Source organism: Micromys minutus (assembly GCF_963924665.1).
Source record: "Micromys minutus genome assembly, chromosome: 7".
NCBI lineage: Eukaryota > Metazoa > Chordata > Mammalia > Rodentia > Muridae > Micromys > Micromys minutus.
This window is the reverse complement of record NC_137976.1, coordinates 5,671,751-5,690,340: the sequence shown is the minus strand read 5'-3', so window position 1 is coordinate 5,690,340 and position 18,590 is coordinate 5,671,751. Positions and strand designations below refer to the sequence as shown.

Here is an 18,590-nt window from a genome sequence, read left to right as displayed (position 1 = left end):
GCTAAATGTATGGGTGTGTGTTTTCACTCACGTACCCCTCTCTGAACCCCGATGCCTGCAGTTGGTATCAAGGTCCCACACAACCCTCCCAAGTCCATACACACACTTTTAAATTCCAGTTTCTCCGTGCATTTGTTCTTCACAGCTACCTGGAAAATATCAGTCTGGGAAAACCTGTCATTTAGAGGAATTTAGCTTATGAAATCTTTTGTTTTTGAATCGGAACTCTAGGCCATGTCACAAAATGAAAAAGAAAAGAAAGAAAAGGGGTAACGTGGTCCCCAATGTGCAGTTGCATTTATAAATCAGACGTTGTTCTGGGGAGCGTGAAGAATACGGTCCTGCCTGATTCTACCTGGGACACAAACCATTCGCCTACCTGTCACTAAACACTAAATACACTGCCACCCATCAGCCCCTAGTGACAGGTCTCTGTTATGAGATGGACCATGTTATGATCCAGGAAACCCGTATTTTATTCCATAATAGCCATCATGTGGAAGTAGCAGTGCTGGAAAGGTGACTGCTGAAGAGCACTGTCACCACGGGGAGGTCAAGCGCATCGTAATGGCATGAGCAAGAATATCTGTACAACGTTCTTACCGTGTGTTACAGTTTTTCTTAATCCTACAGTAGCCTTAGTTTATAAGTTAGACTGTATCAAAAGTCTCTGTAGGAAAGGTAGAGTACTCCTAGGGTTTAGTATTGTTGGCTCGTTCAAGTCCATCTTGGAATGCACCCACACAGGTAAGGAAGAATTACTCCTCCTTGGGGTCCTGACTATCCTGAGGTCCATTAAATAGTTTCTGGTTTGTACTGCTCTCCCCTTCTGACAGCAAAGACCAAGCCTCTAGCTGGCCCTTTGGGCATAGTCAATACTCTTAGCGTGGAAAGTGGAACAGGGAGAACTCGCTGCTCTTAGTTGTGGCTTCACTGTAAATTGGGGGGGGGGTGGGCATGAGAAGGAATGGGAACAGCTCTCTGATTCCCGGACACCTTGTTCAAATGCTCCATTCTTTTCAGAGCTGCTGGTGGATGGACACGGGACGCTAGTAAATAGCTGTGACAATGACAACATAGCTTCTGTTGTTTGGCATTGGGAACGTTTCAGAGTAAGAAAAATCAGAAAGTCACCGGTGAGGCCAGAAATGTTATCAATACTGTATGACTTTAAAGATGAGTCCCTGTTGAAAAGAGCCGCATCTAAGAATGAGATGAGCCCACATGTTTGCCAGCCTTTGTACAAGGAGCTGCCTTCCCTTCTGCTGTGGATGAGCAAACTCTGCTCCCGGGAGGGATGCTTGGCCTCGGTATTGATCTGAAGACTCTTCAGCCCACAGACAGCCAGGTACTTGGTGGGGGAGGTTTTGGACCCACAAAGGGAAAGCTTCAAGTCTTGGACCAGAGTGAACCTCAGCAGGTAGCCAGTGTGGTACTATCTGCGAACCGTATGGTCAGATGTTCATGATAGCTGGTTTGGTGCATGGAAAAAGGCAGGACAGATTTACAACTGCACATCAAGTTGGCCAAACTGTAGTCCTAGTCCTGAATGTCTACAGGGCAGCTACAGTTGCAAATGGTATTTCCCTTTGTGAAAATCCGTGTGGTGTTCTGACCTTTTGTGAAGTGGCCATGTGCAAAGATACCTAGCACTCGGAGCAGAAGGCAGAGGCTGGAAGGTGCTGTCATTCCTGTCCTGCGTGGACTGCTGTGTTCCTGTTTGTCCTTCACGAGCCAGTCCATTGGAAGTCACCTGTAAGCTGTATTACCACTGACTCCCCGGAAGCATGCACCCTGTCTGAATGTTGCCCCGAAGCAGGAGTTATAAGCGTTTCTGCCTTGCATTTCTGACGGAAGCAGGCAGGACTTTAATCTTGGCAATTCATGAGAAGCAGCGGCAAGGCTTCTGAACTCTGCTAGGCTGGTGCATAAAACTCCCACTGGTGTGTGTGACAGGGAAGCTAACATGCCAAGAGAGCTAGGGTGATGTCAGCAGAGGGGCTACCTCATCCTGTCTGTCCTCAGGGAACTGAGTTACTTCAGCAAGCGTGCCCTGCCAACAGCGTTACTGTCTACCTGCACATGTACAACCCCGAGCAAGCACATGCCCTCCTCCCACTCTGTATCCGACTTCCTGGAATCCAAAGACAAGCAGTTCCTTGTGGGAGTCAGCTACCCACCTACGCATGCCGGCTAACCAGTACAGTGCAAGCGGCAATGAAGCATTTCATGGTAAATTTCCTCCAGCACAGGACTGCTTTCTCTGCTCCTACAAATGCACTGTGTATCAGAGGTAATAGTAACTCTCAGAGGATGAGAGGACCAGCACCTCCAGTTTTAATCTGCTCTCTGAATGTGTCTGCCTCTAGCCCACAACAAATCTTATGAATCAGTTTTCTCAAGTTTATTGTGAGGCCCCAAAACTAAGCAATAAATAATCACTAATAAAAACATACTGTAGTGGGAAAATGGGAAGCATTTACAGAGTAACTGGGGGGCTGGCTGGCTGGCTAGGCATATAACAGACGGCTGTCCCCTCTTGTTCTCGGAGGAAAAGGAGCATTGTGGCAGAAGCCATCCGATTTCACTTTGGCAAAAACAATTGATGTTTCTCCTAACTTATGTGATGATGAAAGACAAACCAAACATCTGTGTTTACTGAACACCTTAAGGATCAAGAGACACTTGATGTGAGCCCATGTGTGGGGTGGTCAGGGTTATGGTAGCGCCACCATAAGGAGGGATGGGTAAGCAAGAGAAGGGCATTCTGAGGTGTTCGATATATGTGCAGAGATTAATATGACAGCAGGAAGGACACACTGAGTTGCAAGGTGAGGTCACAGACAGCAAAAAACAGGAAGGAGGCCGAGCTGAAACTTCTCTGACAGACACAAGTCATGGGGAGGATAAAAATGTGTGCTGTGTGCTGGCTTCCATGCTTTACCTCAGTGGAGAATGAACAGGGCTGAAGAGAAACTAGCTATGTGTACACTGGGATGCTTATAAAGATGCAGGAGAAAGATGGGCTGAGTTACTGGAGGACTGGATACAGTGTCTTGTGTTTGCTTTGAAGCAGATGCATGAGATTCTTAAAGAGTTTATTAAGTATATTTTGTAAGAAAAGAGAGCATTGTGAAACTTGGGGACGGGGCAGAGTGTTTCATGAACAAGAAGTCTGTTTGTTTTAAATGGCATTAGAAGGCGTAGGTGACTGACTACCCCACTTTGTAAGGAACAGGAGGGAATTTATCAACTACAGGATAATTTTAGACCATCAGTTGTCCCAGATTCTATCAGGTTTCTGGGACTTCACGTCCCAGTGGCCTTGTGTTTCCAACACTAGGAATGTTGTGAATGTCACTAGCTCCACTCTGACCCCTGCCTGAAAGAGAAAGGGACAGAGGCCAGTGGTGAGAGTGTAGCACCAGCCTTGACCTGGGAGAAAGTGTCGGCCTCAGTCTTCAGGTACTGAGAGTGTTCAGGGAATGCAGGAAAAGGAGGGACGGGAAGGGAAAGCATGTTTGTTTGCTGCAACAAGGTCACCAGAAGTTTCCAAAGAGATTGGACAGATAGTCAAGGCCCTGACTGGAATCAGTCCCTACCCACTAGACATCAGGGAGCCCCAAAGCCGGAATAAGTAGACCAGCTGCCAGAAGCTTCATGAAAGGTCTGTAAGTTGGGACAAATGTCCCACTAGCCATTTTATTCCATTGGATCATTTTTTCCTTCAGTTTGCCATGAATTTCTTTCTGCAGGTTAAACATAGACCAACAGGACCTCTGTTCTCCCTTCCTTCTCTGTCCCTTACTACCACACAGGCCCAGTCTTCCCTGTCCTCTCTGAGGTTTCTCCAAATTCTTGTCATTCTATTTTGACTATATGAGCATTTTACCCTTTTCTTTTCACTTTGGAAATACCCCCTCCTCAGAATAGGAAGGGACAAGGAAGGTTTGTAAACAACAACAAAAAGTGTGTGTGTCATAAACCCATTGTGTATAATTAACGTATACCATGATTTATTTACTTATTTTTCTTGTTGTTTTGTTTTTCCAAGACAGTTTCTCTATGTAATGGGCTGTCGTGGACCAGACTGGCCTGGAACTTGCGGAGATATGCCTGCCTCTTCCTCCCACTAAAGGTGTGCACCACCATGCCCAGCTACCGTAACTTATGAAAGCAACATTAGGAAAATATTACCATTTAAAATGATTTCTCTTAGATTTATGGGCATCACATATGCACAGTATTAAGAGTAGCATACCTCAGAGGATTTTTTTTTTTTTTTTTTTTTTTTTTTTTAGGTAAAGAAAAAAAAAGTCCTTTCTTCAAGTATTACCTCAGCTGTGAAGCTTGACACCTTCAAAGCCCAAAGTGTAGTTAGGCACAGACTTAATACCTATACAAATAGTCACTGAAGGAATGTGGCAAGCTCCTGTGATGACTGGCTTAAAGGTATGTCCAGTGGGAGATGAGGCCTCTTCCCGATGGAGGGGATCTTGTTTGGCTTTGGGCTTTGTTTCTAGCATGGTGTTTTCACCCAGGAAGAACTCGGCCAGTTCTATTGACTGAGTAAAAGCGCAGCTCAGCAAATGTCAGCTACAGGAAGTCAGCTCGCTACCATGCAGCTCAGCAAATGTCAGCTACAGGAAGTCAGCTCGCTACCGTGAGCAGAAAGCAATCAGTGTAGCGTCAGCAGAACCGCGGAAGCGCTGGAAGCTTGTCTTCATCTTGCTGCTGAAAAACGATAGGCTGTGGGGCTGTTTCTTACGTCTTCTTCCTCCTCCGTGGGCTGGACTCTCAGGCGAGCTCGTACCTTCCAGGGACAAAATGATCTTGGTCTAGACAGCTCTTCTCCCAGCTGAGCCACCTCTAGAGGAATTTGTGCCCTCCAAACCATAAGTTAAAGAAACCTGCCCTCACCACACTTTTATTCCAGTTTCCCAACAGATACAGACGAAAGTGCGTTGTCAGGTGTGGTAGGGACTCAGGAGGCAGTGGACTTGGGAGGGGAGCACACTGCACAAGGGAAAAGCAAAGAACAGTATCAGAGAAAGACAAGGTAGGCAGACCGTGTTTGCCCTCAACGCTCCTGTAAACTGAGCCCCTTACTCCCAAACTCTCAGCAAGCACTCCTGCGGTGCACATAAACGTGCCCCCTTCTATGGTTCATCTCTATGAATTCACGTCTCAGAAACTGGAGCTGCAGTGTGGTGATGTTAGAGAGGGTGGGACCCTTTATGGGCAGAATCAACTAAAATATCGTTGGGCCACCAAGGGTATTGCTCTCAGAAATCAATGCAGTTCTTGTAGGATTCTGATTGGTGCCGGTGAGAGGGTTGTTGAAAAAGAGTAAGTCTGACCCCCTCTGAGTTCTGTCTTTCTCAGTATAATTTACTTCTTCCACATGCTTCCACCATGATGCCAAGTTGCCACGGGGCCCTCAAAAGAGCTGGTGTAGTGCGATTTGTAATTTTAGCCTTCAAAACTGTAAGGTGAGGAAACTTTATCTCTCTATAAACCTCTCAGCCTCAGATATGTCATTACAGTAACAGAAAACAAACTGACATTGATTTTGTGGGATATTATGTTCCCCTTTATTGCAGGGCCCTTCATTCTGTCCTCACAATCTTCCAATCCTTTTGCAGTGGCACTTGGGGTTCTGTGCTTGGGATCGACTCCTCTGCTAGCTCCCCAGAAAGCAGCTGTTTGGAGGTGGGAGCTGGGGCTACCTGCTTTCTGCCCTCACCTTCGGTAATAGCACAGTTCAGGCCTGGTCCTGAAACTGCTCACTTCCTATGGGAGCCCTTATCACCTCTTGCTCTGTGTTTCCCCATCTTCTTTACTGAGATCATTTCCCCAAATTCGTTTCCATTTTCCAATAAAAAAATCCCTTCTGATTTCAGATTAAATAACTTCTGAGTTAAGATTTTAAACCACATCTTTTTAGTGATTTGAAGACTGCTACATTTCTCTGGTTATATTTTTGTCCTCTGCACTAAGTTTACAGAATCCTAAACATCATTGGTTTATGACATTTCAAGTGTGTTTGGGGTGCATGGTTCAAAAGCTCCTCTCTCTTGGACACAGTATCTCCTCATGAGTACTCTTTTCTTACAAATACAACTCATCCAGTTTCAGACTGTCCTTTTGGAGCCAAGTATAGCCATGATCTAAACATTGGGTGTGATCCTAGATCGAGAAGGAATCTTTGTGGAATTTGTGTTGAAGCAGCTGATGTCCTATTTACTTAATTCAAAGGAAGTCTTTGCCTTCACACAGCTTGTCTCCCATATCCGTTACCATTGAGGTTTAAGTCTCAGATCACATCAGTGGGCATAGTTTTTATCAATTTAGCTGGGAAGTTTCAGGTCTGCTCACATTGTCATCCCTCCACAAAGTCACTTCATTGCCTTCTGACCAGGTATATCAGAAATGTCCTGTTCCCACCGGTAACCCAGCAGTACTCCAGCAGAACCCGAGCTTGGGTGGCTCACTGCTTGACCCCAGGCCCGCATTTCCTTTAATGTATGGAGCTATATGACTTACTTATCACCATAGACTAGAGAGTTCTGTGGAAGACCTGGGAGCCCTGGAAGATGTCAAAAGGACCAAGAAAAGCTGAATTTCAGTGTGGAGAGGAGGGGCACCCTCCTTAAATGTCACCAGGCCTGGAAATAAGGGATGGAAGGGAGATGCTATGAGGCACTGGTGTTTAGAGTTTGGATGTTTGTGCACAGGTATCAATCTTATAAACAGATCAAATATGGCACCAATGGGTGGTAATAATATTACAACTTACATCCTTTGTCTTCAACAGACAGCACTGAGTCAGCATTCGGAGGGCAGCGGTCACTACTGGGTTGCTGATGATACAGTCGAAATCATGGGAGGTAAAAGGAAAGAAGACACCACACATCTTTCACAGGCCCTGAGGTTCCCCAAGGGACAATGCACTTTGGGAAACAACAGCCAGGCAGCCAATGAGAAGACAATGCCTTTGGTGCTTTCGTTAAAGACACAAATGAAGCACTGGAGACTCTGGAGTTTGGGAAGAAAGGGGGCTGGGTTAAGAGAGACATGCAGTGTGGAGAAACACTCAAGTGCTTGGTGTGTTCAGAGCACACTTCATATCTCCTTGCCCCCATGATCTGAGAACATGTGACAGGGCAAGTCTAGACAGGACCTAGCCAGCCATCTGAGATGTGTCCTCATTAATGGCGTGGCTTGCTGCCCATTCAACAAGCTTCCCAGAGCCTCCTGTGTCTGAGAGTTGAGCTCTGCCTTTCTCTTGGCTACATGTAACCAGGACATGTGACTCTCTAGACAAGTTATATTGTGATATTAAGAGCAAGATGAGTGGCTTCCAATGCCCATTTGGACTCTCACGCTTTCTATACTACTGGTTCCCTAGGAGGGATTCAGGTGAGTGTTTCAAGCACTCACAGGAGGGAGGAGCCTTGTCTTCAGGCTTCCTCCTAAACCCTGCTCTCTTGGGGGTGTCCACCTCTCAGGAAGGCCAGGTATGGAATGCAGTTTGGGTCATTATTGAACTCAATTTAAATTGTCTTCATGGCTGTTCGTGTTCATCTTGTACATGATTGGGCCAGCCCGAGAGCCATTCTGAGTTTCATGTCTCTTAGCATAGTGACCGATGATAATCCTCCCACACAGGTTAGAGGCACAGTAAGGTAAATGCCCCTGTCATATTTCTAAGCACCATCACAACAGTGTATATGTACATCCTATCACCAAGCTCTGCTTCCCAACTGCAAAGTTCCCCAGTACCAGAAGCACAGTGGATTCAGGATGCCCTGTGAGGACATATCCAGAAGCCACTTCACAGCACCTGGCTCATTTGCTTTATCTTGTACCAACATTTTGATTCAAGAACAGACTCAGTGGGAAGCGTTCCTCTTTGACATTTCTCTGTAACAAGTCAAGTCAGATTTACCACCAGTCGTGACAATGGGGAGTTCTGACAAGATTAGTGAGCTGATCTGGGGACTGATGAGGTTCGTTGTCTACTTCCCGTATATATTGAGGTGTGTGTGTGTGTGTGTGTGTGTGTGTGTGTGTGTGTGTGTGTGTGTGTGAAATGGTAAAGGAATTGTGAACATACAGATTCAGTACAGTATGTCTTTTTCTTAACTTTACCATGAGTAATTTAGTGTATGAGGGTAGGGAGGGTGTGTGGAGGACAGTCCCCACCAAAACAAAAATACCCTACAAAACTTGGAAACTATGCCACTGAGAAAATTTTTATTTTATGTGGAAATATAAAAAACCTAGGATATCCAATCCTAAGCTATCAATGAAAACTCCTGGAGATACTACCATCCAGGATTTCCAGATATAATACAGACCTAAAGTAATTAAAAATAGCATGGTCCTGGCATACACACAGACACCTTGATCGATGGAATAAAACTGAGGGCTCACTGGTAGGTCCACACCTATACATAACTGATTTTTAACCAAAAGCCAACAGAATCCAACAGGGAAGAGACAGCATCCACAATAAATGCTTCTGGATAAATTGGGTAGTTCCATGAAGATGACATTGGATCCTTGTCTCCCACCCTGCATAAAACCCAACCCACAGTGGGCGGAACACTTCAAGTATGACCTGCCACCCTGGATCTGACACAAAGACAGTAGAGAGTGTGCTTGAACCTATTGCCAAAGAGACTCTTACTGGTTTCTTATACACCTGGACTGGTGAATCTGCCGAGCCTCATCAGAGAAGTTTCTATTTGTAGTAGATGGCCGTTGACACAGAGACTCACAATTGGTCAAACAGAAGAAAATACGACTGTGGAATGTTGCTCAGCCCTAAAAGGAACATCTGTGTCACATCTGTATCCCACCCCTTCTTCCCAAGGCTCAGAGCATTGCAGAAGAAGGGCCAGAAAGATTCTGAGTTAGAGGCAGCGGATGACTGCAAGGGAACAGTGCTTCCCAGACACGCCAGGGCCATTGCACAGATGACGCACAGGGTTGTGACACTGTGCACAGGACGTCTGCAAGCTCAAGCCAGGCATAATCCTAGCATGGGGAGAGACGGGAGGCCCCTGCTCTGTCAACCGTGCTCCAGTGGAAGACCAACAACCACAGAGAGGGGCGTCGGTAGAGGGCAGTGTCCTATACCAGGTGAAAGCCTCTGCCGTGCTAATGTTGACTGAAATGGGGCCAGGAAGTCTCAGTGTATTTGATTCATGGAATTGTTGAGTTTTATTTTACAATAGGTCTCACTATGCTGCTCTGACTGGGCTTGGGCTCCTGACTCAAGCCCCTTTCACCACAGGCACACCTGGCCTTAGTAGTAACAATATGTGGAATGGGTGCATCTTTGTGCCAGATACCATTCCAGGTACTGAATGTCTTAGGCCATTGACTACATGCAATAACCCTAAAAACAGTAAAGCCCCACTATCATATTAAACAAAATGGGGACATAGAATAACTTGTCAAAGATCCCCATCTGGTTAGTAATGGCTCAGACTTTAAACCAGACAGCGGAGCACACCATAAGGAGCCCTTATGGACCCCATTGATGTCCCATGCCTTATAACCCATTGCTAGATAATAAGGCCTGTCACTGAGCTATTTATGGAAATTTTATGCTTAACAAGATAAATTTAGTGGGTTCTGTTATACATAAGCCCTTCAGAAACAGTCTTTGAAAGTAAAACCGGGTATAAACTAGTTAATGAGTTCAAGTTCATCCCTAAGGGATGAGAAGAGAAGCTAATGGAAGCCGGGTGCTGCTTCAGTTAACACAGGTGTGGAAGGGGATAGGGTACTAGTCAGAGAGAGCCCCAGGAACCCCTAACTAAACTGGGCAGTACCCCCTCCTTCCTCTGGACACTGGGAATCTGGCAATGAGCAAGACCTTCAAGTTTCTCCCTGGAGCGAACTGGAATCCACTGAGGTGATTTATTCACTGGTATCTGAACCCATGGCTTTGCCTAGGTGCCAGATAGACAGTGCCCCATCCACAGTCACACTGACTCCTGTCCTCTTGTCTCTTAAAGGAGCAGACACCACTGGGTGCCAGGTTCTCAACGATGATCATGCACCAGTTTTGAGCAATGAGAAACTGGTGTGGAAGAAAGTTGGAAAGTACGAGTTAGCTGTTGAAAAGCTCCAACTTCCATAAACACTTCACAGAAACCATTAGTCTTCGAAACTGCCCTATTTCAGTCAAGAAAAATTAATGAAAAATATGTTTCTCTCCAAACATATTGCATTATTCATTCTAACTAAAAAAGGTAAAACTCTCTCTCTTTTTCTTTCTCTCTCTCTCTCTCCCTCCCTCTCTCTCTCTCTCTCTCTCTCTCTCTCTCTCACACACACACACACACAAACACACACAAAGTTTGCAAACAATTGAAGCCTGGTTTTCAGTATTTTATAAGGACTTTTCCCCCATGAATATTACATTCAATGTTTTTGAAACACTACCGCCCTCCCCCTCCCCAGTATACCAACATACAGTTTGCTAAAATCTGCCCTAGGGTATGTTTATAAAACAATAAAATTGATGTAACAGTGTGTATGGACTCCTGGACTTGTATCAAAACACCCATCTTGTCCATTATTTATCACACTTCCCCCCTTGCATAAAAGCCTCGGTGTTTTTAAAGTTAGCTATCCAATCTGCCTTTTAATGCTCACTTAAGAAGTTCACGGTTTGTTTTTCATTTCATGTTCTCTGAAGAGTCAACACTGTGGCCGCTGGCATTTAAGTGGGCCATAGATGACACTGAAGGATAAAGGCAAGGCCCCAAGACATTGTAGGCAATGCTGCTTCAGAGTCCTTGAGTTTCTTTGCGATTCTCTGTGGAAAAGAGACAGGGTCCGGATCTTCTCGATTTCCTTGTTATTGGCTATTAAAGACTAGCAGAAGAGACCCATCAAACGTTTAAAAATAGAAACAAGTTTAGATGCCTATCTATCTAGTTCTAAATGAAAAGACCATTGCACTTGGCTTGGTGCCCTGAAAAGTGCTTTTTTTTTTTTTTTTTTTTTTTTTTTTTTTTTTTTTAAGGCAGAGAATGGTAGAAAGCTATTTAGTGGCTTGGCAGCCCAAGGGGTGTTTGGTGGCACTCGCCACCTTTCGGTGACATATTCAGGAGATGTGGCAGTTCCAGGAGGTCACCCTGATGGAACCCCTCCAGTCGTGCTGGAACTTTCTGGCCATCCAGCAGAAGTCTGTTGAGCCGAGAGGCATTTTTCAAACAGAGCAGAGGCACTACTTACATCTTGCGGCCCCGCGGCAGGGCCTTGCCCGTCCAATCTGCAGCCCGCAGAGCTCTTCCCGGGCCCACTTGCTTGACAGCTGTTTTAATCTGCGAACCAGGCCAGAATGCGTGGTCTCCTGGTCTCTCACTTGCTGTTCTTTTCCGTTTCCAGAGGGCCAGTGGCCTGGTGGTTTCTGTGGTAACCAGAAGGAAGCTGGCTGGCCTGCCAGTTTTATTAACCAGTAAGAGAGAACCTGTCTCTTTGGGGCTATAAGCCCGGAAATTTCCAGAAGAAACCAAGGATACTGCTGCTGTAGACTGACCACAAGGGAGAGACGCAAACGGAAGAGATTCTACCGCAGCAGGAAACTGGATGGATTGTAACCTGCAGAGACACTTCGACAGCACCTTTACATCCACGATTTGTTCCCTCTCTTTTGGGCCTGATGAATTGTTACTTATGGTGAGTGCCTTGGCTGGTGTAAAAAAAAAAAACATTTGACTGTAATTGTTCCAAAAAGGACGTGAACTCATTTAACTTTCTCCCCTCTCGTGAACTCATTTTTAAATGCTAGAAGTCAGAAAATAAGTAAACATTAAAAAACAAACAAACAAACAAAACAAAACAAAACTGCGTTCATTAAATGGTGGCTCAGTCTTTGGGGCTGCTACAAAATGTCCTAAACTGGGTGGCTTAAAACAACATACTCATTTCTTAGTCTTCTGGACACAGGGAAATCTAAGGTTCTAGTCTTCTATTCACTGTCGGGTGAAGAAGGGGCACTTCCTGGCTCACAGACGGCCCCCTCTAGGCATGTCCTCACAGCCCCTTCTATGGCTACTAATTTCATTCATGAAGGCTCCAATCCTGTGACCTAACACCCAGTCTTTAGTGACTGATGAAAGCTTACTAAGTATGGGAGGCGTCTGATGAATGGAGTAAGGAACTCACTATTGGGGAACATTATGGGGCCAGAGAAGTGAATGTATGGTCTCTTGGATTTGGGGTAACACTATTCCATCCTCCCATCCACCTTACCACACACAAGCACCATGCCAGGAGGCTTGAAGGATACAGAGGTAAACAGAGGTGATTATACAAGCTGATTGTGGAAAAACATGTAAAGGAAGGAACAAAAATAATAGATGCACATCTTAGAGATGATGGGGCCACCTTTTGCCAGGGAGACTGAAGGTCTGTGAGTGGTAGCATTTTTATCAGGTTGCCTAAAAGGTGGAGTGGGTAAGACACAGGAAATCAGAACAGGAACTTGGAAGTTCCTCCCCAGGGCACCTCCCCAGTGTAAAAGCAGTGAACCACTGCGAAGCAACTGGCCTGACCGTGGAGCTGCTGCAAGTTACGGAGAGCCTTAGTTACAGCTTTCACTGTGCTGGTCTCGACTTTTCTGTGATGCAGGTCCTTTTGTGTCACCTCTATGCCTTATAACTCCTCACCTCTGTTCTTCTTGGTAACCCTGATAAAAACTCACCCATTGGACATCTGGATACCAGTGTAATTGTTACTTTGGTCTGTTGTGGGTTCTCTTTCTGGAGTAAGTAGTCAGATGTGAAGTATATCTTACCATGGAGTCTGTCACACAAATCTCAGCAAAGCAAACACACCATTATACACGCATAGTGGGGTATCACCTCTTTAGACAGTTTTGAAAACTTTATGAAAATTTCATTTGCTCCTCTGATTCCCAGTATGGGGAGCCACAATGGTGGGAGTGGGAGCCATGGTGGCTGGTGTGGGAACCAGCTCCTCACACTGTGTCTCAGGCAGGAAGCAGACATGCTCAGCTCACTTCTCTCCTTTCTCTTTTATTCATGAGGCTGAGGCCTCAGCTAGTGGAATGGCTCCCCCTCACCGAGGGTGGCTCTTTCCTCCTACAATGTCTTTTTATTGACACCCTTCCTAGCCATACTCAGAGGTGATTTCATTGGGATTCTAAATCCAGATTGGCAAAGAAGAAAGATCACATTTCATATAAGTTTTACTGAAATGTCAAAATGTTTGTATTACATGCTCCCCATGTGTGTATGTGTGTATGTGTGTACCACAATACTTGCTTGGAGGTCAAAGAACACCTTTTGGGAGCTGGTTCTCTCCTTCTACCACGTAGGATTTAGGGATTGAACTCAGGGTAGCAAGCACCTTTACCCATCAAATCTTCTTGCTGGCCCAACTTCTTTGAAAGTTTGAGCCAGGGTCTTACAATGTAGCCCTGACTGATTTTGAACTCAAAGAGATCTGTCTGCCTCTGCCTCCTGTTACAGGAAGTAACAGTGTGTGGACCATGCTGGACCAGACTTCATTTAATTTGTAAGCTTTGTTCAGTCCTTTGATCAAGGGAACTTCAAAACTCACAGACTCCGTACGTAGCTGTTGGGAGGATGCCTAAAGAAGCCTCACTGAACACTTGGGCTTAAATCTGACTCTCCGGTGTCTACTTAACAAACCAAGTTCTGCTTCGTACTGACTCATCCTGAAATTCTTCCCGGTGTTGTGGTCAAGGTCCCCCTCACCTGAGTGGGGGGGTCTCTAAATGGGTGTGTCTCAGGCATGGGTCTGCTGCAAGTGGCTGTTCCTCACCACATGCTGTGAATGGCGTGGCTTTGCCACATTCTCCCTACTATGATACATTGTTCACCATAGACCTCACTATGATACATTGTTCACCACAGACCTCACTATGTTACATTGTTCACCACAGACCTCACTATGATACATTGTTCATCTCAGACCTCACTATGATACATTGTTCACCACAGACCTCACTATGATACATTGTTCACCACAGACCTCACTATGATACATTATTCATCTCAGACCTCACTATGATACATTGTTTATTACAGACCTCACTATGTTACATGTTCACCACAGACCTCACTATGATACATTGTTTATTACAGACCTCACTATGATACATTGTTCATCTCAGACCTCACTATGATACATTGTTCACCACAGACCTCACTATGATACATTGTTCATCTCAGACCTCAAACATCAAGGGCCAACAGCAGCAAACAAACACTTCCAACTTTCCCTTTCACAAGTTGATAACTCAAGTATTTGTTACAGTACTGTGAGACTAGTGCCATGCCCCAGCTCAAGGAAAGAGCACAAACCTGTGTCCCCTTTGCCAGCTTATGAACCCCAACCATGCAAAAGGCCCAGTTTGTAAATATTTGTCCAAGACTGAGGGTCCAAAGGAGATCTGAGAGACAAACTGCTCAGCCATTAACTAACCAGTGTAACAGGACAGACAGATTCATCTATGAAAGGCCAATAACTGAGCAGACCACTGAACTCCGTTCCTGAAAATTCACTGGATTGTACGTTCAGCTAAGTGTGGTGTGTTCTTGGGGCACCAGCCTACTTGGTGACTACAAAAGTAAGCAACAAGAACTGTGTTGATGAGATCAAAATGAATCATGTAGATGTGTGATAATGTCATAATAAGACTCCACCTCCCAAGAGAGAAACTGTAGCCTTGGATGTGGGGCCCTCACTTAAAGCCCCTCCCAATTTCCAGTTGTCTTTATGTCTCTCCTAGTTAAATATCCACATCCTGATATTTGTCAACCTACCTGGACTATGAACATCCCCTCAGATTCTGCTTCAAACCTTGTTGTGTGTGTGTGTGTGTGTGTGTGTGTGTGTGTGTGTGTGTGTGCAGGAGTACCTGTGTGCATGTAGTGTGGTCACATGCCAAGGTCCCAGCCCCAGAGGGACTCTGAATTTCTGACCAAGTCTGCCACCTACTGGTAATACTTGATTCTCACCATCAGACAAACCCTGCTGTCCGAATAGCTTGATGGCTATGCCTCCTTCCTCTGATATCTGGATGTCCACACACTTGTAGTCTATTGCTACTAGACATTCTCGAGTGTTAGTAGAAATGCTGGATCTTGCGACAGGTGCTTAACCACAACACATTAAGGAAGGTTTTCTTTGCGTGTTTGTTTGTTTGTTTGTTTTGCCATAATCGGATCACCAAGGTGATACACCCAGACACAAGGCTGAGCCTCTCCTCTTGGTGAGCAGCATCTGCTGTGCAGGAGTGTGGCAGAAAACACCAACTTCACAGCTCCCTCACCTTCTCTCCGTTCTGACCTAATCTCTCCTGAGAGGCTGCCTTCAAGTCAGAGGTTTGCTTTTCCAATTCAGGCAGTGGCCACTGCCGTAGGTTGCCTCCAAGGGCACCCGTCCGTGCATACCTCCACATACATACATGCACACACATACATGTGTATAAATAAAAGCGTATCAGGTCTTTACAGTAAAAAGAACACCTGTTACCCTCCATGCTGGCTAAGCTTCATGGTGTCAGAGTGTGCCATTCAGGCCCGAAGAACTATCATTTAAGTTTTCCTCGGGTGTGGATGCTGTAGACAACGACACTGGCCAGCCAGTCAAGACAAGCCTATTGGTAAAAGCGTCATGTCTGCCATGGGGCTACTTGTTGCCGGGGAGGTCACAGGTGCTGGTGTGGAAGCTGCCGCTGCTGTCTTGCTAAGTGGGCATAATGTACCTGTCCAATTGCCATTCAAATAACCATGTTCATACCGATAGGTTGATGCTGCTTTCAGCTTGACTCAGGAGAAGCCTTGGCATCTGTCAGCTGTGATTGTGGAGCCTTGTGGAGCCTGATATCTGGTCAAAGGATTGAGAGCGAATCACCATTTAATACCATTCCTCAGCGGGACACCTGTGCTACCCCACTCCACCGCTCGGAGCATGGAAGAGTAAGAGCTGGAATAAATGTCAGAGCTAAAGGGCGGGAGGGGGGCGGTGTGGAATGCTGACACAGGCATGACAGGGATGTGGCACGTTTGAGCTCACAGCAGCTGTGACCACCTGCATTCCATCTCCACGGGACCCAGATTGTCAAAACCCTGTCAAGAACGAGGCACAGGCTCACGGGCCATACCCTGTGGATTTATACACAGGTAACAGGTGATGGGGGACAGAGAAACATTTTCTTCAGTGATGAAGCCACTGGCGAAGTGCCCATTTCTTATAAACAAATCTACATCTATGTTCTTTTAAGCAGACCTAAAGATATGCATTGGGGCAGATACACACTTACACACATACATACACAGTATACACACACTGGACACAAAAGTACAAAGAAACACAGTTGGGAAGAGGGAAGGGATTGGGATTAAAAAGAATGGGAAGGGGGAGAGGAGGTAAGAGGGAGAAATCACAGCACATATATGTGATATATATATATATATATATATATATATATATATATATATATGCATGTATATAACAGAGAAAGATCAAAATACTTTATGTACATGTATAAAAGCATAATGATGAATATAATTACTGTGTATAATTACTGTATACAATTTTAAAAGATTTTTGTTGTCTGAGAAAGAAAATAGCAAACCCTGGGCAATTCATGCAACTTATTTATTTATTTATTTATTTATTTATTATTTATTTATTTAATAACTTGCCCAAGGTAGTGATTTTACCATTGCAGGCAAGGCTTTAGCTCAGCACCTTTGCTCAGTGACCCACAGGAGGTGGGATCCAGGGTCAGCATCCCCCGGATCCAAAAGGGAAGCTGAAAAAGCAGGAGCTGCTGCAACTGTGTGACGCTGGCTGATAAAGTCAAGAGGAAGGTGACATCCCGTCAAGGAAAGAGCACCATAGTGGCAAAGGTGCTGTGGCATCCTCATCATTTGTCACCGAAGGTGAATGACAATTCCACATGATGCTGTTGCTCAGAGGAGAATACGAAGACGTGGACTTAAAGCACGAAATTTCAAAAATCGTCAATGTCTGTGAAAACTCATAAAAGATGAATGAACAGTCAGGGAGCCTAGAGGCCAGGGAGGCAGCTCTGGTGGTAGAGAGTTATCATACATGCAGGAGAATCTGTGTTTGATTCTCCCACCCCCCCGCACCTTGTGTAAAATGGCAAGGGTGGGCCTGGTGTATGGGCTCATACCTTTAATCTCAGCACTCATGAGGCAGAAGTATGTAGATCTTAGTGAGTTCAAGACCACCCTGGTCTACATCTTGAGTTCTAGGTCAGCCATGAGACCCTGCCTTCTTTCTGATCAACTGGTGTTTGCTGGCCACCCACAAAGCAACATGCATTTCTGCTTTGGAAAGCAGAGACAAGAATTGAGTCCACTGAGTCCTATACACTATCAGTCGGACTGTAGGGTTAGTAGATGAAACAAACTAAAAAGTCACTCAACTAAGTTACAGATGGGTGACTTTATTTTGGTTTTTGAGATAGGGTCTCTCTGTAATCTCAGTTGGCCTCAAATACACAGAAACCTGCCTGCCCTGCCTGCCCTGCCTTCCTGCCTGCCCTGCCTGCCCTGCCCTGCCTGCCTGCCCTGCCTTCCTGCCTGCCCTGCCCTGCTCTGCCCTGCCTGCCCTGCCTGCCCTGCCTGCCTGCCCTGCCCTGCCTGCCCTGCCCTGCCTGCCTGCCCTGCCTGCCTGCCCTGCCTGCCCTGCCCTGCCTGCCTGCCCTGCCTGCCTGCCCTGCCTGCCCTGCCCTGCCTGCCTGCCCTGCCTGCCCTGCCTGCCTGCCCTGCCTGCCTGCCTGCCCTGCCTGCCTGCCCTGCCTGCCTGCCTGCCCTGCCTGCCCTGCCTGCCCTGCCCTGCCTGCCCTGCCTGCCCTGCCTGCCTGCCTGCCCTGCCTGCCCTGCCTGCCCTGCCTGCCTGCCCTGCCCTGCCTGCCCTGCCCTGCCTGCCTGCCCTGCCTGCCTGCCCTGCCTGCCCTGCCCTGCCTGCCTGCCCTGCCTGCCCTGCCTGCCTGCCCTGCCTGCCTGCCTGCCCTGCTTGCCTGCCCTGCCTGCCTGCCCTGCCTGCCCTGCCTGCCTGCCTGCCCTGCCCTGCCTGCCTGCCCTGCCTGCCCTGCCTGCCTGCCCTGCCTGCCTGCCCTGCCCTGCCCTGCCTGCCCTGCCCTGCCTGCCCTGCCCTGCCTGCCTGCCCTGCCTGCCTGCCCTGCCTGCCCTGCCCTGCCTGCCTGCCCTGCCTGCCCTGCCTGCCTGCCCTGCCTGCCTGCCTGCCCTGCTTGCCTGCCCTGCCTGCCTGCCCTGCCTGCCCTGCCTGCCTGCCTGCCCTGCCCTGCCTGCCTGCCCTGCCTCTGCATCCTGAGGGCCAGAGTAAAGCTACACACCACCATACCCAGCCATTCTTGAGTTTTGACAGGAGGGCATATGGACTCTTAATTTGTCATTTATATTTTTTTCTGATGTTTTTCTTCTCTGCATCCTCTAACATTGGATATCATTTTCTCTCTTTGGTTCCTAGAACTGCCAAACATTTAGACAATGTCCACCACCCCAAGGACC

At 46.7% G+C, this 18,590-nt stretch overlaps 1 protein-coding gene across 1 annotated transcript; it reads right to left on the bottom strand.

Moving 5' to 3' along the window:
• Nucleotides 1–1,049: 1,049 nt before the first annotated feature.
• EPCIP (exosomal polycystin 1 interacting protein) lies at nt 1,050–1,689 on the bottom strand (the record flags this gene model as incomplete). The annotated part of the gene is given in 4 exon segments (XM_080919207.1): nt 1,050–1,126; nt 1,129–1,428; nt 1,431–1,539; nt 1,543–1,689. Coding segments are annotated over 4 exon segments (633 nt in total).
• Between the last annotated feature and the right edge of the window lie 16,901 nt (nt 1,690–18,590).